Consider the following 24,469-nt stretch of genomic DNA (forward strand, 5'->3'; position numbering starts at 1 on the left):
TAATTCCTACACTCATATACTGTTGATGGTCAACCAACTGACACTTTCAAAAACAGCTGAAAATATCCACATCCTGTAACTCAGCAATTCCTCCCCCAGATATATATACACTCCCAAGAAATTCAGGCATGTATAAATAGAAGACATGCACAAAAATGTTTATATGTATAGCAGCATTCTTTGTAGAATCAAAAACTAGAAACAACCTATATACCCACCAACAGAGGAATAAGTAAACTGCAGACCATAAAATGCAATAGGATCTATAGCAACAAATGTAAATAAATCTCACACACAAAATGGGAAACAAAGGAAGCAAGATTTAAAAAAATATGTACAGTGTGTTTACATTTGCATTTACAGTTTAAGGTGGTAAAGCTACAACTAAAAAGAAGGAAATCAGTACCTCAAAAGTCTGGATTACAGTCACCTCTGGAGTGAAGGGACACACAGGGACCTTACAGGTTGTAGCAGTTAATAGTTCCTGACCTGGGTGACTGTCTTATGCTACCCTGCCCATTTATTTTATTCATTTTTCATTTGAATAGTTTATGATTTTTCTAAATATCTCATTTATAGTTCAAAGAAATCCTTTAATTCAAAGACTAAATTTTTTTTAAAAAGAAATTTAATTCTATCCCAAAGGCCTTCTATAGTATCCCATACTATCAGTACATCAAGATACATATCTAAGTTTATGTCTCAATCTATAATCACGCATTCACAAAAGCCACTTAAAGATGTTCAAATAACAAATCTATCAGCCAGCTAAATAGTCTCCTGCTAAATTTAACTGGAGAAATTGTCTATATTGTACCTGAAACTTCACTACTCTATAAGGTACAAGATATCAAGAAATCCAAAGTCAGCCTGTGTAGAACCACTGTCAAAACTGAAGACACTGGGCCTCATCACAGTCGTTTCCAATAATGAAGCCTTTGATTCTAGACTCACTGCCAAAAAGATGTACTCAAAAGATGACTCTCAGGCTGTGACTATGGAACGGGTGATACTCATCGCAGTAGGGAAAAATCCAGGGAGAACAGTTCTGAAGTAAAAGAAGTTGAGCTCCATTTCAGCCACTGAGTTAGAGGAGTCAGCAAATTCTGAGTGCCCTTGCTTAATGCAAATTTGGATGCAGACGCCTGGAGTTCGGGAGGGACGTGGAGCGTGGACCCAGAGTTCAGGGTATTCATAAGCCCAAAAGTGGTTTCTGAGGTCAAGAGAGGACCCAAGAAAACACTCAGGGTAAATTATCACTTTTCATTTTTTTTTTCCATATCCCAGTTCACACTAAGGTTAGATTTGGCAGTAGGACAGAGGTTATTTCTAAATGCATGAAGGAGGAACTGTACATTGTCAACTCTGTTCTTTAAACTGAGTTTCAGGTAAATATAAAATAGCATACAACATATGTTGAAATCTAAAAGCAAATAACCTTACTATTTGTAGACAGGTTCAACTGTCTGCAGTTAGATAAAAAGTGCTTCTCAAGGAAGAAAAACAAAATCAGAGTCATCTAATCCCCACAGTAATGCTAACTCCCTGAGCTTATTGGTTAAGCAAATGCCAAGTTAACACAGAGTAACACAGAATAAGGTATTAAAAGTCACATTGGAGGGTTCTGGGGTTGTAGCTCAGTGGTAAAGCACTTGCCTAGCATGTGTGAGGCACTGGGTTTGATTCTCAGCATCACATATAAATAAATTAATTAAATAAAGGTCCACCGACAATTTTTAAAATGTTTTTTTAAAAAGTCACATTGGAGACATTCAGGTTTTAAGAATTTATTAATATCGTCACTGACTGTAGAAGTTAAAAAAAAGGCAAAGAAAAAAGTTAAAAAAAAAGCAGGCCATAAGTCCTGCTTTTACTTAATGTACAACAGACCAAGGGTATTTAATAATTGTGAAAGGACTTAAAAAGTCTAAGATTTTGAGCATGGTCCAGGTAGGTCTGTAAATGAGCAAATGTATTCATAAACTGCCAGAAGGCGAGTCCAAGAAAACAAAGATTCATGAGCTCTATTTATCTGAAACGCTGGGTATAAATATTCCTAACACTTAGTCTGGTGTTTTATATTGGTCAAATATCACTTCTATCCCTTTCTCCAAATCTAGATAGGATGTTACAGAATCATTCAGGTTTAATTTCAAGCCCCTAGAAGAAATCCAGAAAACCCTTGTCACCCATGCATGTGATTGGCTTCATGTTTTATTCTTCTATGTGTGCACTGTCCACATTTATGCCTATCATTCCATTTACCTTCAACCATAAAATCCTGGAGCACATGCACCAAAACTATCTGGATCTTTCCATAGCAGAGTGCTGAGTAGTCATAGTAGAAAACTGTAACTAGTGATCTAATATATAATCTAATAAGGAAAATACTTCCCAGTTTACTTCAAGGCACAGTTCATCAGATATCCTCAATATAAACCATTCATGATGACTCATGTTTAGAGATACCATGAACATCTATCATTCCTTGTCACCTACAAAGTACTTACAACAATGCCAAAGAAAATGTTCCCCATTTTTTTGTCCTTAATGTTTTCCTTGTTTTCATAGATACACAGAAGGTAGCTGGTAGAAGTATCAGTCAGGATCTCATCAACATTTACAGAATCATCCAGCTTGATTAGAGGATTCACATGTAATAGTGATTAAAGAAAAATAATGCATTTAAGTACCACTAATATTTAAAATTAATTTTTCTCCATTAAAATAATGGTTCATTTTCTGAGTACTTTTGCTCTATGCAAAAATCTTCCATGCAGCACATTCTTCTGATTTACCATGCGCATAGCTGAATGTCTTCTCTTCCCTGAAATTAAGGTTCTTGAGGACAGGTAACTATTATTTTCTCACTTCCAAAAGCCCAAGGAGAACACATCAGATGTTGTGGACGCCCAAATATTAATCACCTTTAATTGGATGATGCTGAGACTTGAATTCTTAATTCTAAAATGCTTGATCCTATAAGTCAAAGCATAAATATACTAAGTATAAACTAATATTTTCCTTTAAAATGCCTAACGCTCCCAGAAAATAATTTTTAAAGACATTTTTAAAAACCAGAGATAGAAACACACGCGCACGTGTGTGTGTGTGTGTGTGTGTGTGTGTGTGTGTGCGTGCGTGCACAACATGAGTCCATTAATCAAATTCTCAAGGGGTAAAAGCTAATTCTGGAAAAAGCTGGTCTGGATACATCCAATTTGAGCATCAGGAGATAAGAGAAAGGAGAGAGAACACTGTCACATTTATTCTATGAAACCAGTATCGCCCTGATACCAAATAAAGACATATCTGATACCAGATAAAGACATATCAAGGAAAGAAATTTACAGACCAACATCCCTGATGAACACAGTGCAAAATTTCTTAATAAAATATTGCAAACTACATTCAAAAACAAATTAAAAAGATAGTACACCATGATCAGGGATGCAAGGCTGGCTCAACGCAAATCAATAAATGAATTCACCACATAAATAGATTTTAAGGACAAGAATCACATGATTATCTCAATAGATACAGAATAAGCATTGGACAAAGCCCAGCACCCAGTCAGGCACAGTGGCACACACTTATAATCCCAGCAGCTCAGGAGGCTGAGGCAGGAGGATTACAAGTACAAAGCCAGTCTCAGCAACTTAGCCTCAGGAATTCAGTGACACCCTGTGTCTAATAAAATACAAAAAGGAGCTAAGGATATGGCTCAGTGGTTAAGTACTCCTGGGTTCAATTCCTGGTACCAAAGAAACCCATTCATGCTGGAAACCAAGAGAAACCCGGGACAAAAAGAAGTGATCTCAACATTGTAAATATACTGAACAAAGAAAAACTGAGAGCATTTTCTCTAAAAACAGGATTAAGACCAGGATGTCCACTCTCATCTGTCCTATTCAACAGAGTCTATAAAATTCAAGTCAGAGCATTCAGGCAAGAGAAGGAAATTAAAAGATATAAATAGGAAAAAAGAAGTCAAATTATCTCTGTCTGCTGATGACATTATCCTATGTTAGAAGACTCAAAAAACTCCAATAGAAGACTTCTAGAGATTATAAACAAAATTAGCAAAGTAGCAAGATACAAGAACACGATACAATAACACCATACATAAATCAATTGCTTTCCTATAGAACAAGAATGAATCTTCTGAGAAAGAAATCAGGAAAACTATCCCATTTGCAATAACTTCAAAAAAGAAAGAAAATTTTAAAAATTTTAAAAAAACACTTGAGAATAAATTTAACCAAGGAGGTGAAAGACCTCTACAATGAAAACAACAAGGGCCATATTATCAAAGCATTATATAGATTCAATGCAATCCCCACCAAAATACCAATGACATTCTTCAGAGAACTAGGAAAAAAAAGTTCAAAAATTCATTTGGAAGAATAAGAGACCCAGAATGGCCACATCCTGAACAAAAAGAGCAATTCTGGAGGCATCACAATACCTGATCTCAAATTATACTACAGGGCTACAGTAACAAAATTAATATGATATTGGCACCAAAACAGACATGAAAAAACCAATGAAACAGAAGAGCCCAGAGACAAACTCACATATTTACAGCCATGATACTTGACAAAGGTGCCAAAAAGAGAAAAGATGGCCATTTTAACAAAAGTGCTGGGAAAATTAGATACCCACAGGTAGAAGAATGAAACTTGATCCCTATCTCTCTACCCTCCACAAAAGTCAATTCAAAGTGAATCAAAGAAAATAGATCAGTGGAGTAAAGGAAAGGGATTGAGGGGAGGGAGATGGGACTGGAGAAGGGAAGAAGAATGGAATGAATCTGACTTAACTTTGCTATGTACATATATGAACATATCACAGTGAATCTCACCATTATGTATATCTACTACGCGCTAATTTAAAAAACAAAACTATATGTAAATAGCAGAAAGATCAGTAGAAGGAGTCGGGGAGGAAGGGAGAGAACAGGGAAGTACTGGGGACTGAATTAGAGGAAATTATATTTCATGCTTTTATAATTATGTCCAAATGAATCCTAATGTTATGTATAACTAAAAAGACCCAGGGGGGGGGGGGGGGAGTGAATCAAAGACCTAGGAATTAGACCAGAAAACACTGCGATTGCTAAGAAAATATAGGCTCAACACTCCCACAAACAGTCACAGGCATCAACTTACTTAACAAGACTTATAAAGCACAAGAAATAAAACCAAAAATCAATAAGAGGGATAACACCCAATTAGAAAGCTTCTACACAGCAAAGGAAACAAGCGTATGAAGAGAGAGACTACAGGATGGGAGAACATCTTTGCCATCTGCTCCTTGGTAGAGATTAATATCCAGAACATACAAAAAACTCAACGAACTTAACATCCAAAAAACAATTAATCCTATTACTAAATGGGCAAAAGAACTAAACAGACATTTCTCTAAAGAAGAAATACAAATGGCCAAGAAATATATGAAAAAAAGGTCAAAATCTACAGCAATTAGGGAAATGCAAATTAAAACTACATTGAGATTTCATTTATTCCAGTCAGAATAGCAATTTTGAGACTACAGATAACAATAAGTATTGGTGAGAATGCGGGGAAAAGGTACATTCACACATTGTTGGTGGGACTCAAAATAGTACAACTACCCTGGAAAGCAGTATGGAGATTCCTCAAAAAACTAGGACTAAAACCACCATAGTATCTAGATATCCCACTTGTTGGTATATATCCAAAAGATCAAAAATCAGCATACCATAGGAATGCAGCCACATCAGTGTTCATAACAGTGCAAATGACAGTAGTGAAGCTATGGAACCAGTCTAGGTGCTCACCAACAGAAAAATGGATAAAGAATATATGGTATATATACACAATGGAGTTTTACTCAGCCATAAAGAACAATATTATGGCATTTGTTGGTAAATGGATGGAACTGCAGAACATTATGCCAAGTGAAATAAGCTAAACCCAGAAAGTCAAAGGTTCAATGTTTTATCTTATATGTATGTGGAAACTAGACCAAAATATAAGAGGAGGGAGGCAAGGGCAAAGGAAATCTCATAAAGTAGAACAGAGATCAGTGGAGTAGAGAAAAGGAATTGATGGGGGAAGACAGAAAGAACAGATGGGGGAAAAGACAGAAAAGATGGGGGAAAAGGGAAGAACAGTAGAATGAGTCTGACCAAACTTTCCTATGTACATATATGAATACACCACAGCAAATTCTGTCTTTCTGTTCGTTCATTATGCAGTATTTAAAAAAAAAAAAAAACTATTTAAAAAAAAAGATCCATAACAATAGCAAAAGTGAAGCAAGGAAGGATACTCTTCTAGGAATAGGCTTCAAGTAAGAGACTCAAGCTCTGACAGCCTGATCAGCTTAGAACAACAAAAGGGATACAAATGGTTTGGAGTCCATTCTGAATGATAGTCATTTACTATTTATGGTCTTAAAGGGACAAAACAATCCTCAGAATTTGTGTAGAAACTAAATGGACCTCTAAATATGCAGATTTGTAATAAACAATAACAAATATTTTTGCACATCATTAAAGGCTGCCTTTATCTTACATTATTTTATTATAAGAGACCTAACCCAAACTACAGTAAACGTTTTTAATGCACTTTCACCTCATTTTATATACAACTATTTGGCCTTAAAAACTTAACAGAATTTTATGACTCTGCTATTGAAATTACTTTGCTTCAATTAACACAAGAAATTTATGAAAATCTGTAAATTTGGCAGCAATCATTATGCATACTGAAGATTTCTACAAAGAAAGTTTTACCTACAATCCATTTTCAAAAGCAATAAAATCTTTATGAAGTTAACAATTAATGAACACGGCCTACTATTACATTTTATAAGCATTTAACTGTGTTTTAATTTGACTTTGTTGTTTTGCCTTCACATGAAGTTACTAAGTTATTATTTTTTTAGGTCTAACCTTAGGAAGATCCTGAGGAATGTATAGTCCCTAAACACCTAACTCCTGCTCACAAATGGTTCAAGAGAACAAGTAATATCAAATCAATTGCTAACCTGACATTATCTTTTATTAGGTTCACGTCTTCTTGCTCTAAGCATATGATGAACTTATCTTTCACTATGACATTTGAAAAATGTTTGTTTCTAACTACTACCAATCCTTCCTCTTCAGTTAGCACACTATCCAAGGATTAAAGTAACCATACCACCTCATCTCATCAAAAAGGCTCCCACTTGGGTCTAGGGTGTGGCTCAGTGGCAGAGCACTTGCTTAGCACACTGAGGCACTGGGTTCAATCCTTAGCACTACATAAAAAAAAACTTCCCACTCAAAGGACTTTTTTTTTTAAATGTCATCTTAAAACAAAGTACTTGTAACACCTAAGAGAAAAATTCCTATTCAAAAAGGATATCTTCTCCAATGAGTGTGGATTTTGTATAAAGAGCAGTCAGTTTCCGGGAAAAGACTGAACTTCTGTTGTCTCCAATGGCCTTCAATGCTGCAGTTTCAGTTTGCTTCACAACTCCCACCTTCGACAAAGTACAGAAAGATTTAATATCAAATCTGACAAAAAAACAATTTAACAAACTCATTTCAAAATGCTTAAAGGTTAATTCTGAAACATTTAAAATAAGTGAATTAGTTCACAATGTCCAGATATAAGTACCATGAACAGCTGGCAAGTATGGACAAATCATTAAGAAACACCCTGTTATTTGAGTCTTTAAAAATTTTACTGTAAATACCTAACAATATGTTTTAAAAAATCAAAATATGTTAATAATTGTGAAACAGTTTCATTTCTTCAAATGCCAAATTCTAAAACTCATTAAAGCCTGCTATCACTTTAAAGGCATATTTTCACTCTCTGGGAGAGAATCCCCCTCCCTTCTCCCTGGAAGTTAAAATCAAAGCTGACCTTATATCCTTTGGCCACAAGACGGCGTACATGAACAAATAATCTGTGAGTTGGTATACTTGCTGTCATGAAGTTGTGATCTAAATGGCAATAAATATTCAGTTCCTGGGCAGCAATCTAAGAATCAAAAAAAAAAAAAAAAAAAAGAGAGAGAGAGACTGTTAATAAATTTCTATTTCAAGTTCCCACATGGCATTTGTTCACTTTGTTAAAAATCCATCAAGATACACACTTAGGATTTGTGTACTGTACTTCTCTAACTGTGTGGTACATCAATAAAAAGTCTGAAAGACTATATAGAAGTCCATGGTCTCATCTATTTTTTCACATTCCTACCTCCTGATATCAGGGCTTAACTCTATGTCTGTAAATGACTCTGAAAAATGACAGCTCTTCTTCTAAGTCCTTAGATGTACCAAAACCTAAAAGTACTGAGTTGTCCCTACACAAGGACTATTCAATATAAAAAGGAAGAGACCGAAGCAATAAGAATTTTCTATGCAAATAACTGACAATTAGAAGACACTATAGAGTATGCATAAATAATGAGTCCACTTGGACAGAGGAAGCTGAAGAAGTGACATTAAGAGAACCGCCTAGAAACGAATCTTAATGTTATGTATAACACAGAACCAGCTTTTTAAAAAAAAAATGGATCAAAGACCTATGATGAAAAGTACTGACCCAGTACCATAGAAAATAAACAATAACATTCCAGTAGGGACTCCTCACTTCTTCCCCACAAGTCTAGCTCCATCAACTTTGCTTGTACTTGAGTTTTGTTTTAAATGACAGTATGTTTAAAGGGTGACTGATCAAATTAGCTTTTCACAAAGTCAGGAAATGAAACAAGAATACTGAAAAATATCTAAAGCTGAACAAGAAAAACATGAAATAGTGTTTGAAAAGACAACTTACCTCTGCATCTTCCCCAAAGAATCTATACTTATATCCACATTCCACACACAAAATTGCATCCTTATGCTGCTGCTTCATTTCTATATATTGTAACTCTAATGGTGTGTAGATGCTTTTTGATCGTTTATTAGATGGTTTAGAATCAAAAGTTTCGTGTAAGTTTTCACGACTCCTTCGTGATAGTCCAAACTGACCGTCCTGGCAACCAAAAGATTTAAATAGTTTAACAAGAATAAACTATTATAGTAAATCAGAGAAAGAAAATGCAAATTTGGCAAAAAGCTAATAGTAGGTAAATCTAGGTGAAAGGTTTCCCAAGGCACACTGTAGTATTCAGGCAAGTTATCACAGGTTTGAATTTTTTTCAAAATAAATGTTTTTAAAAATTGTAAGTCTAAAAAACCAAAAACTGTATGTATTTAAATAAGTTCTGAAAATCTAAACAACTTGAATGTTTTATACACTTTTCAAATTCAATGTTATTGGATCTATAATTAACATTTCTTTTCTTATTTATTCCTAGATGTACAATGAATAAAAATGCAATGGGCATAAATCTTAGGCAAAAACACTTTCAGCAAGCATGCCAACGTCTAAAGCTGCACTTAATTTTTCAAGCGTGCTCAAAAAGATAGGATATTCTATAAATCTTTATTCCAAGAAAGAATCATCATTGTTTTGGTAAATAAATAGTGAGAGAAGTTTTGGAAAAAATAGAGCCCGGGGTTACATTTTCAATATTAGTACTCCTACTATCCTTACCTTCCTATGATAAAAAAAAAAATAATTAATTCCAACTTACAGCTTAGAGAAAATTCCTTGATTATTACACTTGATTAAGAAATGGAAAAATGAGACAAATTTATAAGATAAGTCAACTTCTAAGTAAGTGTCATGCTGTCATTGTCAACATCTAAAAAGTTACTCAACTACCCCTGGAATAAAAAATGTGGCCTAGATAACTAGTGAGCAGCAGAAGAGGAAAAGAGAGAGAGAAAAGAAGCAGCCCGGAAAGGGAGTCTCATATCAACAGATACATGTATTCTGTGGATGACAAATGTTAAAAAATAAAAAGAATTTAGCTTATCTGGGACAGCACAGAGACATTAACTTTCCAAAGAAACTCAATTTATCTAAACAACATAGCCTAGAAAACTTGCAAAGATCCCCAATACAAAGATGGCAAGGAATGGAGACGTATGGTCAGAGAAATGCAGCTCACGGTAACATCTGAGAATGCAACTGTTTTTCATTTTGAAGGATTTTCTATTTTGTTTCTATACTCTTACATAAATTCCAGTAATACTACATATTGTAAAAGCTAATCAACACTTAGAAAAATATATTCCTAGAAAAAAGTTCCCCTCATTTTTTTATCTTATTCATTTATAGAATACGATAGACTTACAGGGGAAAAAAAAAAAAAAAAAAAACAGTTCTCTCAATATGGGATATTAACAAGTAAATCTGAATACTTGACTATTAAGCAACTTGTTTTTTACACGATTTGGGTGGAAATACTTCTCAGATATACTATAATTTCTTTAATATTCCCAGAGGCAGAATGTTGAACTTAATTTAACCTTGTCTTGACAATTCAGAGTGATCAGAATAAATTTCAGAAACTATCCAGAGTCAATGCTGACCCTACATTAATGGCCTAAACCACTGAGCATTTAGGTCCATTTGACAAGATTTTTACCATTCACCTGTGTCTTTTCAAGCTATCAAATACCTTATTGCTTGTAATAATATCCTTATATAGCTTCAAGGTAACCCTTCTATCTGGTTATTTCTAATTTAACAGAAAAATCAAGTTAGTCATTTTATGTATAAAGCAATAGTAGATAGGTTCTACTGAGGCCCCAGGGTAAATGTTCCATTTAATAAAGTGAGATTTAATAGACAGACTTTATGACTTCTATCTGTAATGATCGCCCTATACGCAGGTGAACTGCTTCTCAGTATTAAAAGATAATAAAAAAGAAAACATCCTTTCCTTTTCTGATGACCTAAGATAAGAAAGTTAACCAATATTAGCCCATTTGAGACAGGAGTCCATAGATCTGAACTTTGTGGGAAGGGAAATAGTAAGCAAAATTCTGTTGTCCTTATCATTTTTCTAAGAAAAAGTACATTTCATTCAAATTTTAATATATATATATTTAACATATACATATTATGTATATATATATATACACACACACACACACACACACATATATATATTGGTAGAACTGAAACCTTTTCTGAAATACATATAAATACAAAAACCATTTCTCTAATTCAATAATCTTCAACCATGTCCACACATTAAAATAAGAGCTTTTAAGAAAATTGCCATGCACAATTCTCAATGAAGATTAATTAAGGAAGATTCTGATGGAAGGTTCTGAATATCAGTTTTTTGTTTTGTTTTTTTTAATAGCTCCAGATGATTCTAATTTAAAGCTCAGGTTGAAAATCAACCACTCATCTAATTACAGATTTCAATGATGGTGCCAGACGGGATTTTACAATGACAGGAACCATTAATAAGTCACAAAGTAATCAGAAGTAAAAACACATAGTCATGATTCATCTCTACATTTACTTAATACCTGCCACGCTTTCAACTGGAAACCTTAAAACATCTACATGTATATTACTCAACATGATTTTCCATGCAAATCATGAAAACTATAAGGAGAACTATAAGAAAATTATGTGTGTGTTATTTATCAATTAAAAAAATTCCCCAAGTCAACGGCTCCTAATCTAGGCAGTACATCACAATCACAGACTGGGAATAAAGGAGGTTCTAAAATAAAGGGTATTGGCTCACAGTAATTTGGGAGTCTTTTAATTGTTTTTTGTTTTGTTTGAATACAAACCAATTCATCCCTCATAATACATAGTAAATTAGAGTATCAAAGGGAATGGGGGTGATTATGAAACAAAAGATTTGCCAGCCAATTCGGATAATCAGTCAAGTGTGGGAACTAGCGCCCTCAGTGACCCCAGAGTACCTAAAGGATTTCAGAACCTACTGTTCTGGGTAACTGGATATTCATCTATATAACAATTACATACCTTCTGATTTACTTCGGATTTATAATCTTCAGAAGAAACTGCATTCTTTGCACGCTGGAGACTGATATCCTCAAAATCAGTACATTTTGGTAGAACTGCAAACCTCTCTTGAAGAGGTGTTATCTGAACTCTATTTTGAGGGACAGCAGAATCACAGCAGAATTCTTTCAATTTTTCCAGAGACTTTAAGACAGTCCTGGTCCTCAGACATTTCTTTGGCTCTTGGGAAACAAATGAGAAGAAAACATAACAACAGTATTTTGGTCTCATTATGTCAACGTATAATAAGCACAGAATTTTCTAAAGTGGGAGATTCCCATTGATGATCTTAACTATAATGTGATAAAGCAATAAAGAACAATAAGTTCGGGATTAAGGTGGCATATTAAAGCATACACCTGATTTCACTCACTGATGTAACCCCATTAAAAAACTACAGTAGTGAGCAGGGGCTATAATTCAGTGGTAGAGCTCTGGCTTCTTATGCTCATGTGCAAAGCCCTGGGTTCTATCTCAGCACTACAAAAATAGAGAGAAAGAAAGGAAAACTACATTGGAGATTTGCTTCTGGTTTTTATTTGTTGGTTTGTTTGTTTTCAGATTTAAGGACAAACAGGACAGGAGAGGCAACAATTGCAAATGAAATCTCTGAAGCTAGCAGAGAAAATGGATAAGCACTCACCAATTCAGCACACCCAACTCAAGCTAAATTCTAAGTCAGTAGTTAAGAAAACCAAAGACCGATCCCATTTGCAACAAAAAAAAAGTGATCAAGAGACTTGAGAATTAGGGCAGCACTAACTCTGGAAGTGGAATAAGGGAGGGTCTAAAATAATGGGCATTAGCTCAAAGTAATTTGGTTTCTGAACCCCCACACACACACTCCAAGCTCAAAGACAACTATTATTTCCTCACCTTAGCAGCAAATGGGAGATATCTCTGGAAAGGCAAAACAGGCATAGCTAATCAGGTACCAACTCAGAAGGGTGATGGGAATGTAAATTGTATGCTGAGATCCCCAGTATCTCCAGAACCCAGGAAGCTAGGAGATTCCTAACTGAAGAATCTGACCAGATCAAGGGGAAAGAACTAAGATAACAACATCAGGGGTTCACCAAGAAAATTCAATCACACCACTTAGACATCTGCTTTCCTGCTTCTGAGCTTTGCCCATGCTATACTTTTGACATATCAAAATTGTACTTATTCTTCAAGTGGAAATATTTCAGTATGGTATGCTGCTGTTACTTTGCAACCCTTCCAACTCAAGAAAAGTGAAGCTTTAGGGACAGGCTCTCCAAGTGCTGGACATTCTCTGCCAAAATTGAAAAACAATCCTAAACTATCAAATTGACCCATGAGGAATTTAACTGATTCCTAATAAAGTCTGACACTCTTGAAAGAAATACAAAATCCAGTAGGAAAGAAATTCAAAACATTCAAGATCCAATCAATTGCTGGACATGCAAAAAGTATGAAAAATCAGTCCAGGGATGCAGATCCAGAGAGGAAAGAGATGATGGAATTAATACATAGATACATGTTTTATAAATATGCTCCACATGATCAAAATGTAAAGGAAAACATGAGCAAAACAGAGGGGTAAAAGGAATACTTTTTTTCTGTTAACAGTTTTATTGAGATAAAGTTCACACAGAGAAATGGAAGATTTTTAAAAAGAACAGAAGGAACTTTTGGAGATAACATCTAAAATATCTGAAACAAACACTTCACTGGAATGAGCTTTAAGCAGATTAGATGCTGCAGAAGGAAAGATCACTGAATTTGAAAGTACAGCAGTAGAATCTATCCAAAATGAGTAGAAATAAGACTTGAAAACAAAGCTTCAGGGATTTGAGGGACAATGTCAAGTAGTGCAACATCCCTGAAATAAACTCTGAGAAGGAGAAGAAAGAGGAAGGAAACAGAAAAAAGAGTTGAGAAAACAATGGATAAAAGAGCTTTCCAAATTTCATGAGAGCTGTAAACCCACAGACCCAAGAAGCTTTAAATGAACAGGATAAAAACCAATTCAAACTAGCCTAAGGCCCAACAAACTCAAACGTGTAGAAATCTATAATAAAGAGAAAATTCTAACTGGAGGAAAATGGACAGGAAAATTGGTCCTCTATAATTAAAACCAAAAAAACAAATGAAAAATCAAATAAACAAAAAAAAAAACCCTGAAGTCACATGCTAAAGATCAAAAATCCTTGAAGGAACATGGTGATTCTTTGTTTTAAATACATGAATTTTTCAATACATATTTTACCTTATTTAGTACGATTTCTCTTATTCTAAAAGTATATTTTTTTAGTATATTTTCCAAGGTATATATTACCTTATGATTATTTCCATGATTTTCAAAATACATATACTAAAGTCACTTTTCAAAAGAATGTTTTCATTCTTCTGTGGATCCCAGATTTTTTAAAAAACAATAAAAAAATAAATTGTAGGAACTAGGTATGTACCTTAGTGGTAGAGAATGTGATTTAACATGCATGAGGCCCTCAGTTCAATCTCCACCACCATAAAAACCCTTGTAACTTGAAGTTAAGAAATAAAGTGGAACACCAAGGTTGGACACTGTTGCTGAGCCTGCCCACCTGCCAACAACGAGGTCATAACACCAGCACTGAGCCCCCAGCCTGCCCAGACACAGAGGATGGAGGCTGGTAGCTGAGCCTGCCCACCTTCCCTGCTACTGCTGAGGGACACTGTGCCTACCTCCATGCTGATTCAGCACACACTCGCTGGGGCTCCCCAGCTTCTTTGGAGGCTGGTGTAGGCATTTTGAATTATTCCTGAGGGCGCGGTCATTGTCATTGGAATGGTGGCTCCCTTCCTGAGACAGTACAGGAGACAGGAGGCTCTTTGACAGGTACCTCTATTTACTTACTTACATCCTGCACCCTTCCCCAGCCTCTTGTTCACAACTAGAAATACTGTAAATAGCAATCAAACTCATCCTGTTCATTACAATAATGTTAAAGTCTTTATAGTGGCTATCTGGTTCAGCTGCATTTTCTCTGTATTGGGTGCTACTGGTATTGATCTCCCCTTCACAGGAGAGGTAGTGGAAAACTGCAGGGTCATAATAAGCCTGCAGTGGGGGAACTTCAATATCTCTGATCTTCACTGCTAGAGGGGAATATACAGAAACAATATGAAAAAACAGGGGAAGAAGATGTCCCTAACAAACCAAGATGCTACTATGATAGAATCCAATGATAGCATGGCACTAGAAATGACAGAAAAAGAAATTAGGATCTGCATAATTAAAATGATCCGTGAAGCAAAAGACAAGATAAGAGAGCAAATGCAGGCAATGCTTGACCATTCCATTAGATAGTTAAAAGAGCAAATGTAAGAAGCAAAGGAACACGTCAATAAAGAGAGAGAGATTCTGCCAAAAAAAAACCAAACAAACAGAAATACTTGAAATGAAAGAAACGATAAACCAAATTAAAAACTCAATAGAAAGCATCACCAACAGAATAGATCTTGTGGAAGACAGAATCTCAGACAAGACAAAATATTTAATCTTGAAAATAAAGTTGAACAAACTGAAGAGATGTTAAGAAGTCATGAACGGAACCTCCAAGAATTATGGGATATCATGAAAGGACTGAATTTAAGAATTATTGGGATAGAGGAAGGCACAGAAAAACAAACCAAAGGCATGAACAACCTGTTCAACAAAATAATATAAAAAAATTTCCCAAACCTGAAAAATGAAATGGAAAATCAAATACAAGAGGCTTACAGAACACCAAGTGCACAAAATTACAACAGATCCACACAACACACATTATAATGAAAATATCTCACATAGAAAATAAAGATAGGATTTTAAAGGCTGCGAGAGAAAAGCGTCAGATTACATATAAGGGGAAACCAATACGGATATCAGCAGATTTCTCAGCCCAGACTCTAAAAGCAAGAAGGGCCTGGAACAATATATTTCAAGCTCTGAAAGAACACGAATGCCCACCAAGAATCCTATACCCAGCAACACTAATGTTCAGATTTGACAATGAAATAAAATCTTTCCACAATAAACAAAAGTAAAAAAAATTTACAAATAGAAAGCCTACCCAACAGGACATTCTCAGCAAAATATTTCATGAGGAGGAAGTGAAAAGCAACAATACAAGTCAGCATGGGGGGAACTACCCTAAAGGAAAAAGCCAAGCAAAGAAGAAACCAAGACAAGTTAAAAACCAAAAACAAGCCAAAATGACCAGGGATACAAATCATATTGCAATAAAAACCCTAATCAAAAGACACAGACTAGCAGATTGGATTAAAAATAAAGACCCAACAATATGCAGCCTTCAAGAGACTCATGTCATAGAAAAAGACATCCACAGACTAAAGGTGAAACAATGGGGAAAAACATACCATTCACATGGACCCAGTAAAAAAGCAGGGATTTCCATCCTCATATCAGACAAAGTGAACTTCAAACCTAACTTAGTCAGAAGGGATAAAGATAAGGGAAGCATAAAACAGCAAGATATAACAATTTTAAATATTTATGCACCAAACAATGGGGCATCTACGTATATCAGACAAACCCTTCTCAATTTTAAGAATCAAATAGACCAAAACACATTAATAGTGGAGGACTTTAACACACCACTCTCACCATTGGATAGATCCTCTAAACAAAAACTGAACAAAGAAACTATAGAACTAAATAATACAATCAATGATATAGATTTAATGGATATTTACAGAGTGTTTCATCCATTATCAAGCAAATATACTTTCTTCTCAGCAGCTCATGGATCCTTCTCCAAAACACACCATATGCTATGCCACAAAGAAGTCATTAGTAAACACAAAAAAATAGAGATCCTACCCTATATCCTATCAGACCATAATGGAATGCAATTAGAAATGGACGATAAAACAAACAAAAACTACTCATACACCTGGAGACTAAATTATATGCTATTAAATGATGCAATGATAACAGAAGATATCAGGGAAGAAATAAAAAAAATTCTTAGAGGTAAATGAGAACAACGACACTCTAGGACACTCTGAAAGCAGTACTAAGAGGAAAGTTCATTGCATTGAGCTCATACATTAAAAAAAAAAAAAAAAGTCAACAACTAAATGACCGAACATTACATCTCAAAGCCCTATAAAAAGAAAAACAGACCAACACCAAAAATAGTAGAAGATAGGAAATAATTAAAATCAGAGCTGAAATCAATGAAACTGAAACAAGAGAAACAATTCAAAAAATTGACAAAACAAAACAAAAAGTTGGTTCTTTGTAAAAGTAAACAAAATCGATAAAACTAACCAAGAGAGGGAAAGAGAAAACTCAAATTACTAAAATTCATGATGAAAATGGAAAGATCATAATATGAAATACATAATTAGAAGCCACTTTGAAAATCTATACCCCAACAAAACAGAAAATATTGAATACATTGACAAATTTTTAGAGACATATAATCCTCCCAAACTGAATTAGGAAGATGTACACAATCTAAACAGATCAATTTCAAGCACCGAAATAGAAGAAGCCATCAAAAGCCTACCAACCAAGAACAGCCCAGGACCAGATGGATTCTCAGCCGAATTCTACAAGACCTCTAAGAAGAACTAATACCAATACTCCTCAAAATATTCCAGGAAATAGAAAAGGAGGGAATCCTTCCAAATTCATTCTATGAGGCTAGTATCACTCTGATACCAAAACCAGACAAAGACACATCAAAGAAAGAAAATTTTAGACCAATATCCCTGATGAATATAGATGCAAAATCCTTAACAAAATACTGGCAAATCACATACAAAAATATATTAAAAAGATAGTGCACCATGATCAAGTGGGATTTATCCCAGGGATGCAAGGTTAGTTCAACATCTGAATATCAACAAATGTAATTCATCACATCAATAGGCTTAAAGCTAAGAATCACAGAGACAAAACCACATAAATACAGTCACCTCTTACTAGACAAAGGAGCCAAAAACATACAATGGAGAAAAGATAGCCTGTTCAACAAATGGTGCTGGCAAAACTGAAAATCCATATGCAGTAAAATGAAATTAAACCTCTATCTCTCACCCTCCACAAAACTCAATTCAAAATGGATCAAGGACATGGGAATTAGACAAGAGACCCCGCACCTAATAGAAGACAAAGTAAGCCTGAATCTTCATCATGTTGGCTTAGGATCAGACTTCCTCAACAAGACTCCCAAAGCTCAAGAAATCAAAGCAAGAATCAATAAATGGGATGGACTCAAACTAAAAAGCTTCTTTTTTTCAGCAAAGGATACAATCAAGAACATGAAGAAAGAGCCTACAGAGTGGGACGAAATCTTTTCCACATGCACTTCAGATAAGAGCACTTATCTCCAAAATTTATAAAGAACTTACAAAACTATACACCAAAAATACAAAGAACCCAATTAATAAATGGGCCGAGGAACTGGACAGACACTTTACAGAAAAAGACATATAGGCAATTAATAAATACATGAAAAAAAGTGTTCAACATGTCTAGTAATTAGAGAAATGCAAATTAAAACAACTCTAAGATTTCATCTTACTTCAATTAGAATGGCTATTATCAAGAACACAAACAATAATAGATGTTGGCGTGGATGTGGGGGAAAAGGCACACTTCTACATTGCTGGTGGAGTTGCAAATTGGTGCAGCCACTCTGGAAAGCACTGTGGAGAATCCTCAGAAAACTTGGAAAGGACCCACCTTCTGACCCAATTATCCCACTCCTCAGTTTATACTCAAAGGACTTAAAACCAGCATACTACAGTAATACAGCCACATCAATGTTTATAGCAGCTCAGTTCACAATAGCTAGATGCCCTTCAACAGATGAATGGATAAAGAAACTCTGGTATATATACACAATGGGATATTATTCAGTCATAAATAATAATAAAAATAAAATAAATAAATAAATAATATTATGGCACTTGCAAATAAATGGATGGAACTGGAGAATATCATTCTAAGTGAAATAAGCCAATCACAAAAGCCAAAGGCCAAATGTTTTCCCTGATAAGTGGAGAATGATAGATAATGGGGGGGGGGGTTGAGAGAAGAATGGGGAAACTTTAGATTATGTAGAAGGAAATGAGAGGGAGGCAGGTATGAAAAATAGTGGAATGAGACAGACATCATTATCCTATGTACATGTATGAATACATGAATGGTATGAATCTACACTGTGTACAACCACAGAAACGAAATGATGTACCCCATTTGTGTACAATGAATCAAACTGCAGTCTGTAAATAATTAAAAGATAAATTTAAAAAAAAAGAAATAAAGGGGATATGAAAATAATGTTCAAAGTCCTTAGCAATTAGAGAAACACAAATTAAAACTACATTGAGGCTGGGGATATAGCTCAGTTGGTAGAGTGCTTGCCTTGCAAGCACAAGGCCCTGAGTTCAATCCCGCAAAAATTAAAAAAAAAAAAAAATACATTGATATTTCATCTCACTCCAGTCAGAATGACAATTATCAAGAATACAAGCAACAATAAATGTTGGCAAGGATGTGAGGGTAGAAGTACATTCATACATTGCTGGTGGGACTGTAAATTGGTGTAACCACTTTGGAAAGCAGTATGGGGATTCCTCAGAAAACTTGGAATGGAACCACCATTTGACCCAGTTATCACACACCTCGGCTTATACCCAAAGGACTTAAAATCAGCATACTATAGTTCTAAGGTCACATTAATGTTTATAGCAGCTTTATTCACAATAGGTAAGCTATGGAACCAACCTAGATGCCCTTCAACAAATGAATGGATAAAGAAAATATGGTATACATACACAATGGAATATTAGCCATAAAGAAGAATGAAATTATGGCATTTGCTGGTAAATGGATAGAGTTGGAGACTATCATGCTAACTGAAATGAGTCAATCCCAAAAAAGCAAAAGCCAAATGTTCTCTGATATGTGGATGCTAACACACAATGGTGGGGGGTGGTGCAGCAAATAGAAGTTCATTAGATTAAACAAAGGGGAATGAAGGGAAGGGATTAGGGATAGAAATAGGAGACAGTAGAATAAATTGGACGTAACTTTCTTATATTCGTATATGAATATACGACCAGTATAACTCTACATCATGTACAATCACAAGAATAGGAAGTTATACTCCATACATATATGTCATACTCCATGTATATATGTTATACTCCATGTATATATGTCAAAATACACTCTGTCATGAATATCTATAAAGAACAAATAAAAAAATAAAAAGAAATGAGGTAGATGTACATAATGGCATACTACCCAGAAATAAAAAGGAATGAATGTAGTTTAGAGCAGTCAAAATTATAGAGGCAGAAAGCAGAATGGTGTGGAGTGGATGAGCCCCTGGTCATAGGCTGATCCTACAGCATCAACAAAGTCCAGCTTGGGATATGTTCCTTGCCAAATTGCAAGGGTGTGAAAAGCCTTGACACTCGGCTCTGATACTAAGAGTTATCAGACATTCCAGTACAATGGGCTTCCTGGGTGCAGCAGGAGAGACACAAAAATGTTTCTAGCTCTGTAACTTTTTAGTGCAAAGAAGCCTCTTGATAACTCACAAGCCTTGAACAATTTACAATGTCCCTATAGTTGAACTTCCAGATTATGAGACCCTATATAATAAACTTGTGGAGCTAGTTCAGGGTCACTGTCCATCAGAAGGCAGTGTCCCACCTGGCCCTGGCTTTGCTTAAAAATGTCTCTGGGCTGGAGAGATAGCTCAATCGGCAGAGTGCTTGCCTTGCAAGCAAAGGGCCCTGGATTCAATTCCCAGCACCGCAAAAAAAAAAAAAAAAAAAAAAGTCTCTCTTTTCTTTGTCTCTGTTTTTCTCCACCTCCAGTTGGCCCTACTAGAGATTCTTGATGCTGCCCAGGCTGCCGCAGAATGGTAGCTGCCAGAACTGGGGGTGGGGGAATGGGGAGTTACTGTTGAGGGGTGAAGTTTTAGAAATACAAAATGAAAGAAGCATTCTGGAGATGAATAGTGTGGATGACAGAACACTATAAATGTACTAAATAGCAGTGAACTGCACACTTACAAACGGTTGATGGTAAGTTTTATGTTTTCTTACAACTTTAAAAAAATGAATTATTCAAAAACAAGGAATGAAGTCCTGATCCATGATACAAAACAGATAAACTATGAAAATATGGCACTAAATAAAAGAAACCAGATATCAAAAGTCACCTATTGTGTGACATATTCCATTTATATGAAATGATTTCAATAGACATATCTATAGGCAGAGGGTAGAGCGGTAGTTGCCAAGGGCTGGGGACTGTTGCAGGGAAAAGAAGGTAGCTGTTAATGAGTATATGTCTTCTTTTTGGGATGATGAAAATGTTCTAAAATTGACTCCCCCCACCCTGCCCAGGGCCTTATGCATGCCACATCCTGAGCCCCTAAAATTGATTGTGATGATGCTTGCACAAATCTGGGAACAAGCTAAAAGTCACTAACTATATACACTAATTGGTGAACTATATGGCACGAAAACTGTATTTTTATGATGATTATTAAAAAAAGAAGAAAATCCTGGGACAGAACAGATAACCACCTTCTGAGTGCCAATTTTAACAAGTGACAAATGTCCTATTTCAAAGCATTCTAATTTCAACAACTTTCAGTCTCAACTGTCCTGTGTGGCCCCATTTAAGCCACTTAACTATGGCGGCCCTCAATTCTCCTCACCTGTCACCTACCTTTTCCTCTACAAATGGAAAAAAATAAGGTTCTCGGGAAGAATAAATGAGCTAAAAAAAAGCTCTAGAACAAAAACAGGTTTTGAAAAAAGAGCACTCGCTGCTTATAGAATGTACTTTGGAAACCTAAACAAATCAAATCTATACAGAGCAATGAAGCAAAAAGAAAAAGGGCAAAGAGCCCCAGAAAATGCAATATTAACCAGTGGCAATTCTGTCATGTCATGCATCCTTCAAGGCCCCTCCAGAAATGAAGAGGAGTGTGGAATTATCAGATTACTTTTCTCCTTTGTCATGCATCTCTGTTTTTGTAATTAATTCTTATTCATGTTGGCCCTACATGCAAGATTTACCATTTATATGGAAAAATAAGCATCTCACTTACTTATCTCTAGAGGAGTGGATAGTTATCTTCACTGAATTGGAACTTTTGTTTTGTTTTGTTTTTATTTCCTGGGAATAATAAAAATGGATTTCCAATCTCTTCTTATCACATATTCTCTGGAGTCAAAAACTAGAGAAAATCTGCTCAACCATTTATACCCAAAATCATCTCTGGAAGTCCAGAAGGTCAACAGTGCTGTTTTGTTTTGTTTTTAATATTTTTAGTTGTAGATGAGCACAATACCCTTATTTATGTATCTGTGGTTCCAGGGATCAAACCCAATGCCTCATACATGACAGACAAGCACTCTCCCACTAAGCTACAACCCTGGCCCCAAGCAATGCTGTTCTTATTCAGTGCTTTTTCACATAAAGGACAGCTCTGTGCAAAAATAGAAGAGGGTAGATCTACATGCCCTGATACTGAACATTGTTCAAAACGTTCTATTACGTGGAAAAAGATAGTTGCAAATTAGTATACACAGTATAATACAATCTGTAAACTATGATAATTATTACCAATTAACTAATTTGTGGGTCTATGTTGTGCACATATATGTGTGTGTAGAAACAGAAAAATCTGGGAGAACACACAGTAGCCCAAATAATGAGCAGTGGGTCTTACTGAAAGGGAAGGTCTTTCACTGTCTACTATCCAAATTTCTGTACTGTTTGAAATTTTTGTAACAAGAATATTTCATTTTTAAAACTATGACAAAAATGCCTAGAGTGAAAAAAAAAAGAGAAAGTTGGGAGAACAATAAACAAACTGCCGAACTCCAGCTCCTCCACAGTCCCCCTCACCTCCTATAGATACTATCACAAACTCAGGCACAGTAGTGATCCTTGTCCAAAAAGAAAAAAGGTTCAAATCTCCAAGAGCTTCCTCTGCCCTCCAGAGAATCCAAGAATATCAGAGCTATGATTGCTGAGAAGAATCATTGCCCAGACTCACCAGACATTACCAAGTCACTTCTTTCTTCCTTTTCTTGGACTTTCTTTGCTTTCTTTTTAACAGGCCCATCTTTCTCCAGTGGTCTTTTTTTTCCTCTGTTAATTTCTGCAGGCTATATGAGGAAGGTCACAAAATGAGGTGTTATCTATTTTGTGAAGACTTGATTATGTGAAGTAATTCAAACATTATTTCTGAATGACACCAACTTCCCTGCAATCCATTTCTCATAAAATTATCTCTGTTAGTTCTGGAAAGGTCTGAGTTAACTGTTTTTACCCCATTAAAGACAAGGTGGAAACTGGCAGGTCATGAGCCTCAGAACCTCTAGTCCTGCTAGAATAAATGAAACTAAGCCTAATAATACCTTCCTTTACTCAATCAGCCTTTACCTATCTCAAATTATAAAACCTGATTCACTCCACTTACATGTTAAATAACTCTTAGAAATAAAATAGTATCTATCGCAAAATTAGAAGGCAAAGGTAATAAACAATGTCACTTTTTAAATACTAATAATAATTCAATTATATCCTGCTTAAATACAATATGTTCATCATTAAAGACTCTGAGCTACTCATTGGCAAGAAACCTAACAAAAATTTAAGACCTTCACCAAATATTCTCTCCATGGTAGATGCAAAATAAAATTTTGGTGAATTCATGAAAATTAGGTCATCCTCAAGGAAAAAAAAAAAAAAAAAACAAGAAGAGGAGAGAAACAATCACTACAGGAAAGAAATATATACAATATATATACAAAGGGAACAAGTTTTTAAAGCAGCCTAGTTGTAACCTCCATTAAAATATGATTCGTGGCTAAAATCCAGTCTGTAATACCCTTCCACATCCTAGTTTGGGAAGTATACCAGGATACCTCAGGGAAGCTTCCCTCTTGGGCTTTCCCTGGAGGCAATAAAAACCATTTTATTCCACTTAAGGTAGACAAGCAACAAAGTATCCAATGATTCACCACTGGCATTTATAGACACTTTAGCCATCCAAACTGAATGTAACTTTATTACGATCTGAACTACAAAGGGCGTGGCCACTGCTCAGGACAGCTTCTGCCCATAGTGATTTGAAATATTTAGCAATGATGTTTAGTCTTAAGAACTAGATATGAGTAGCTTTCTTAAAGTCGCGCAACCAAGCGTGTGTAAAGTCCCTTTTCAACCATCAAGGGAGGGTTAAGATTAAAAGATACACGTATCCCAGACCCACCGGCACCCTCCGCTCATTAGAACGGAAGTTCCCTTCGGGTCTCCTATTAACAACCAGTGGGACCTGGTCTCAAGTCTATCACCTCAAAACAGGTAATGCAGCCTTTCAGCTAGCCCAGGACACAGACCCAGTGGGGCTTTGCCAAATTCTCCTTCCTCGGCCCGCCCCTTCCGTTCTCTTCCGGCCCCATCATCTCGGGGATTCTCGCGCACGGTCCCCGCCTCCTCCTGCTCCACTCACAAGCTCCGCCCCACCTCGGTG

The 24,469-nt window shown here is 35.6% G+C and overlaps 1 protein-coding gene across 4 annotated transcripts in view; it reads right to left on the reverse strand.

Annotated features, from left to right (window-relative positions):
* Positions 1-24,469, reverse strand: part of MSH3 (mutS homolog 3) — a gene marked incomplete at its 5' end in the record, with an annotated part of 207,246 nt that overhangs the window by 182,551 nt on the left and 226 nt on the right. For 3 of the 4 annotated variants that reach the window (XM_079145550.1, XM_079145548.1, XM_079145549.1), the window contains 6 exons: positions 2,511-2,654; positions 7,393-7,512; positions 7,902-8,018; positions 8,820-9,017; positions 11,892-12,112; positions 22,988-23,099. In XM_079145550.1, the coding sequence (XP_079001676.1) occupies positions 2,511-2,654; positions 7,393-7,512; positions 7,902-8,018; positions 8,820-9,017; positions 11,892-12,112; positions 22,988-23,099 (912 nt within the window). Of the gene's footprint in view, positions 1-2,510; positions 2,655-7,392; positions 7,513-7,901; positions 8,019-8,819; positions 9,018-11,891; positions 12,113-22,987; positions 23,100-24,208; positions 24,379-24,469 lie in introns of those variants that run through there. The other variant, XM_079145551.1, reaches the window with a different exon arrangement.

This window comes from Sciurus vulgaris, assembly GCF_902686455.1.
Source record: "Sciurus vulgaris genome assembly, chromosome: 6".
NCBI lineage: Eukaryota > Metazoa > Chordata > Mammalia > Rodentia > Sciuridae > Sciurus > Sciurus vulgaris.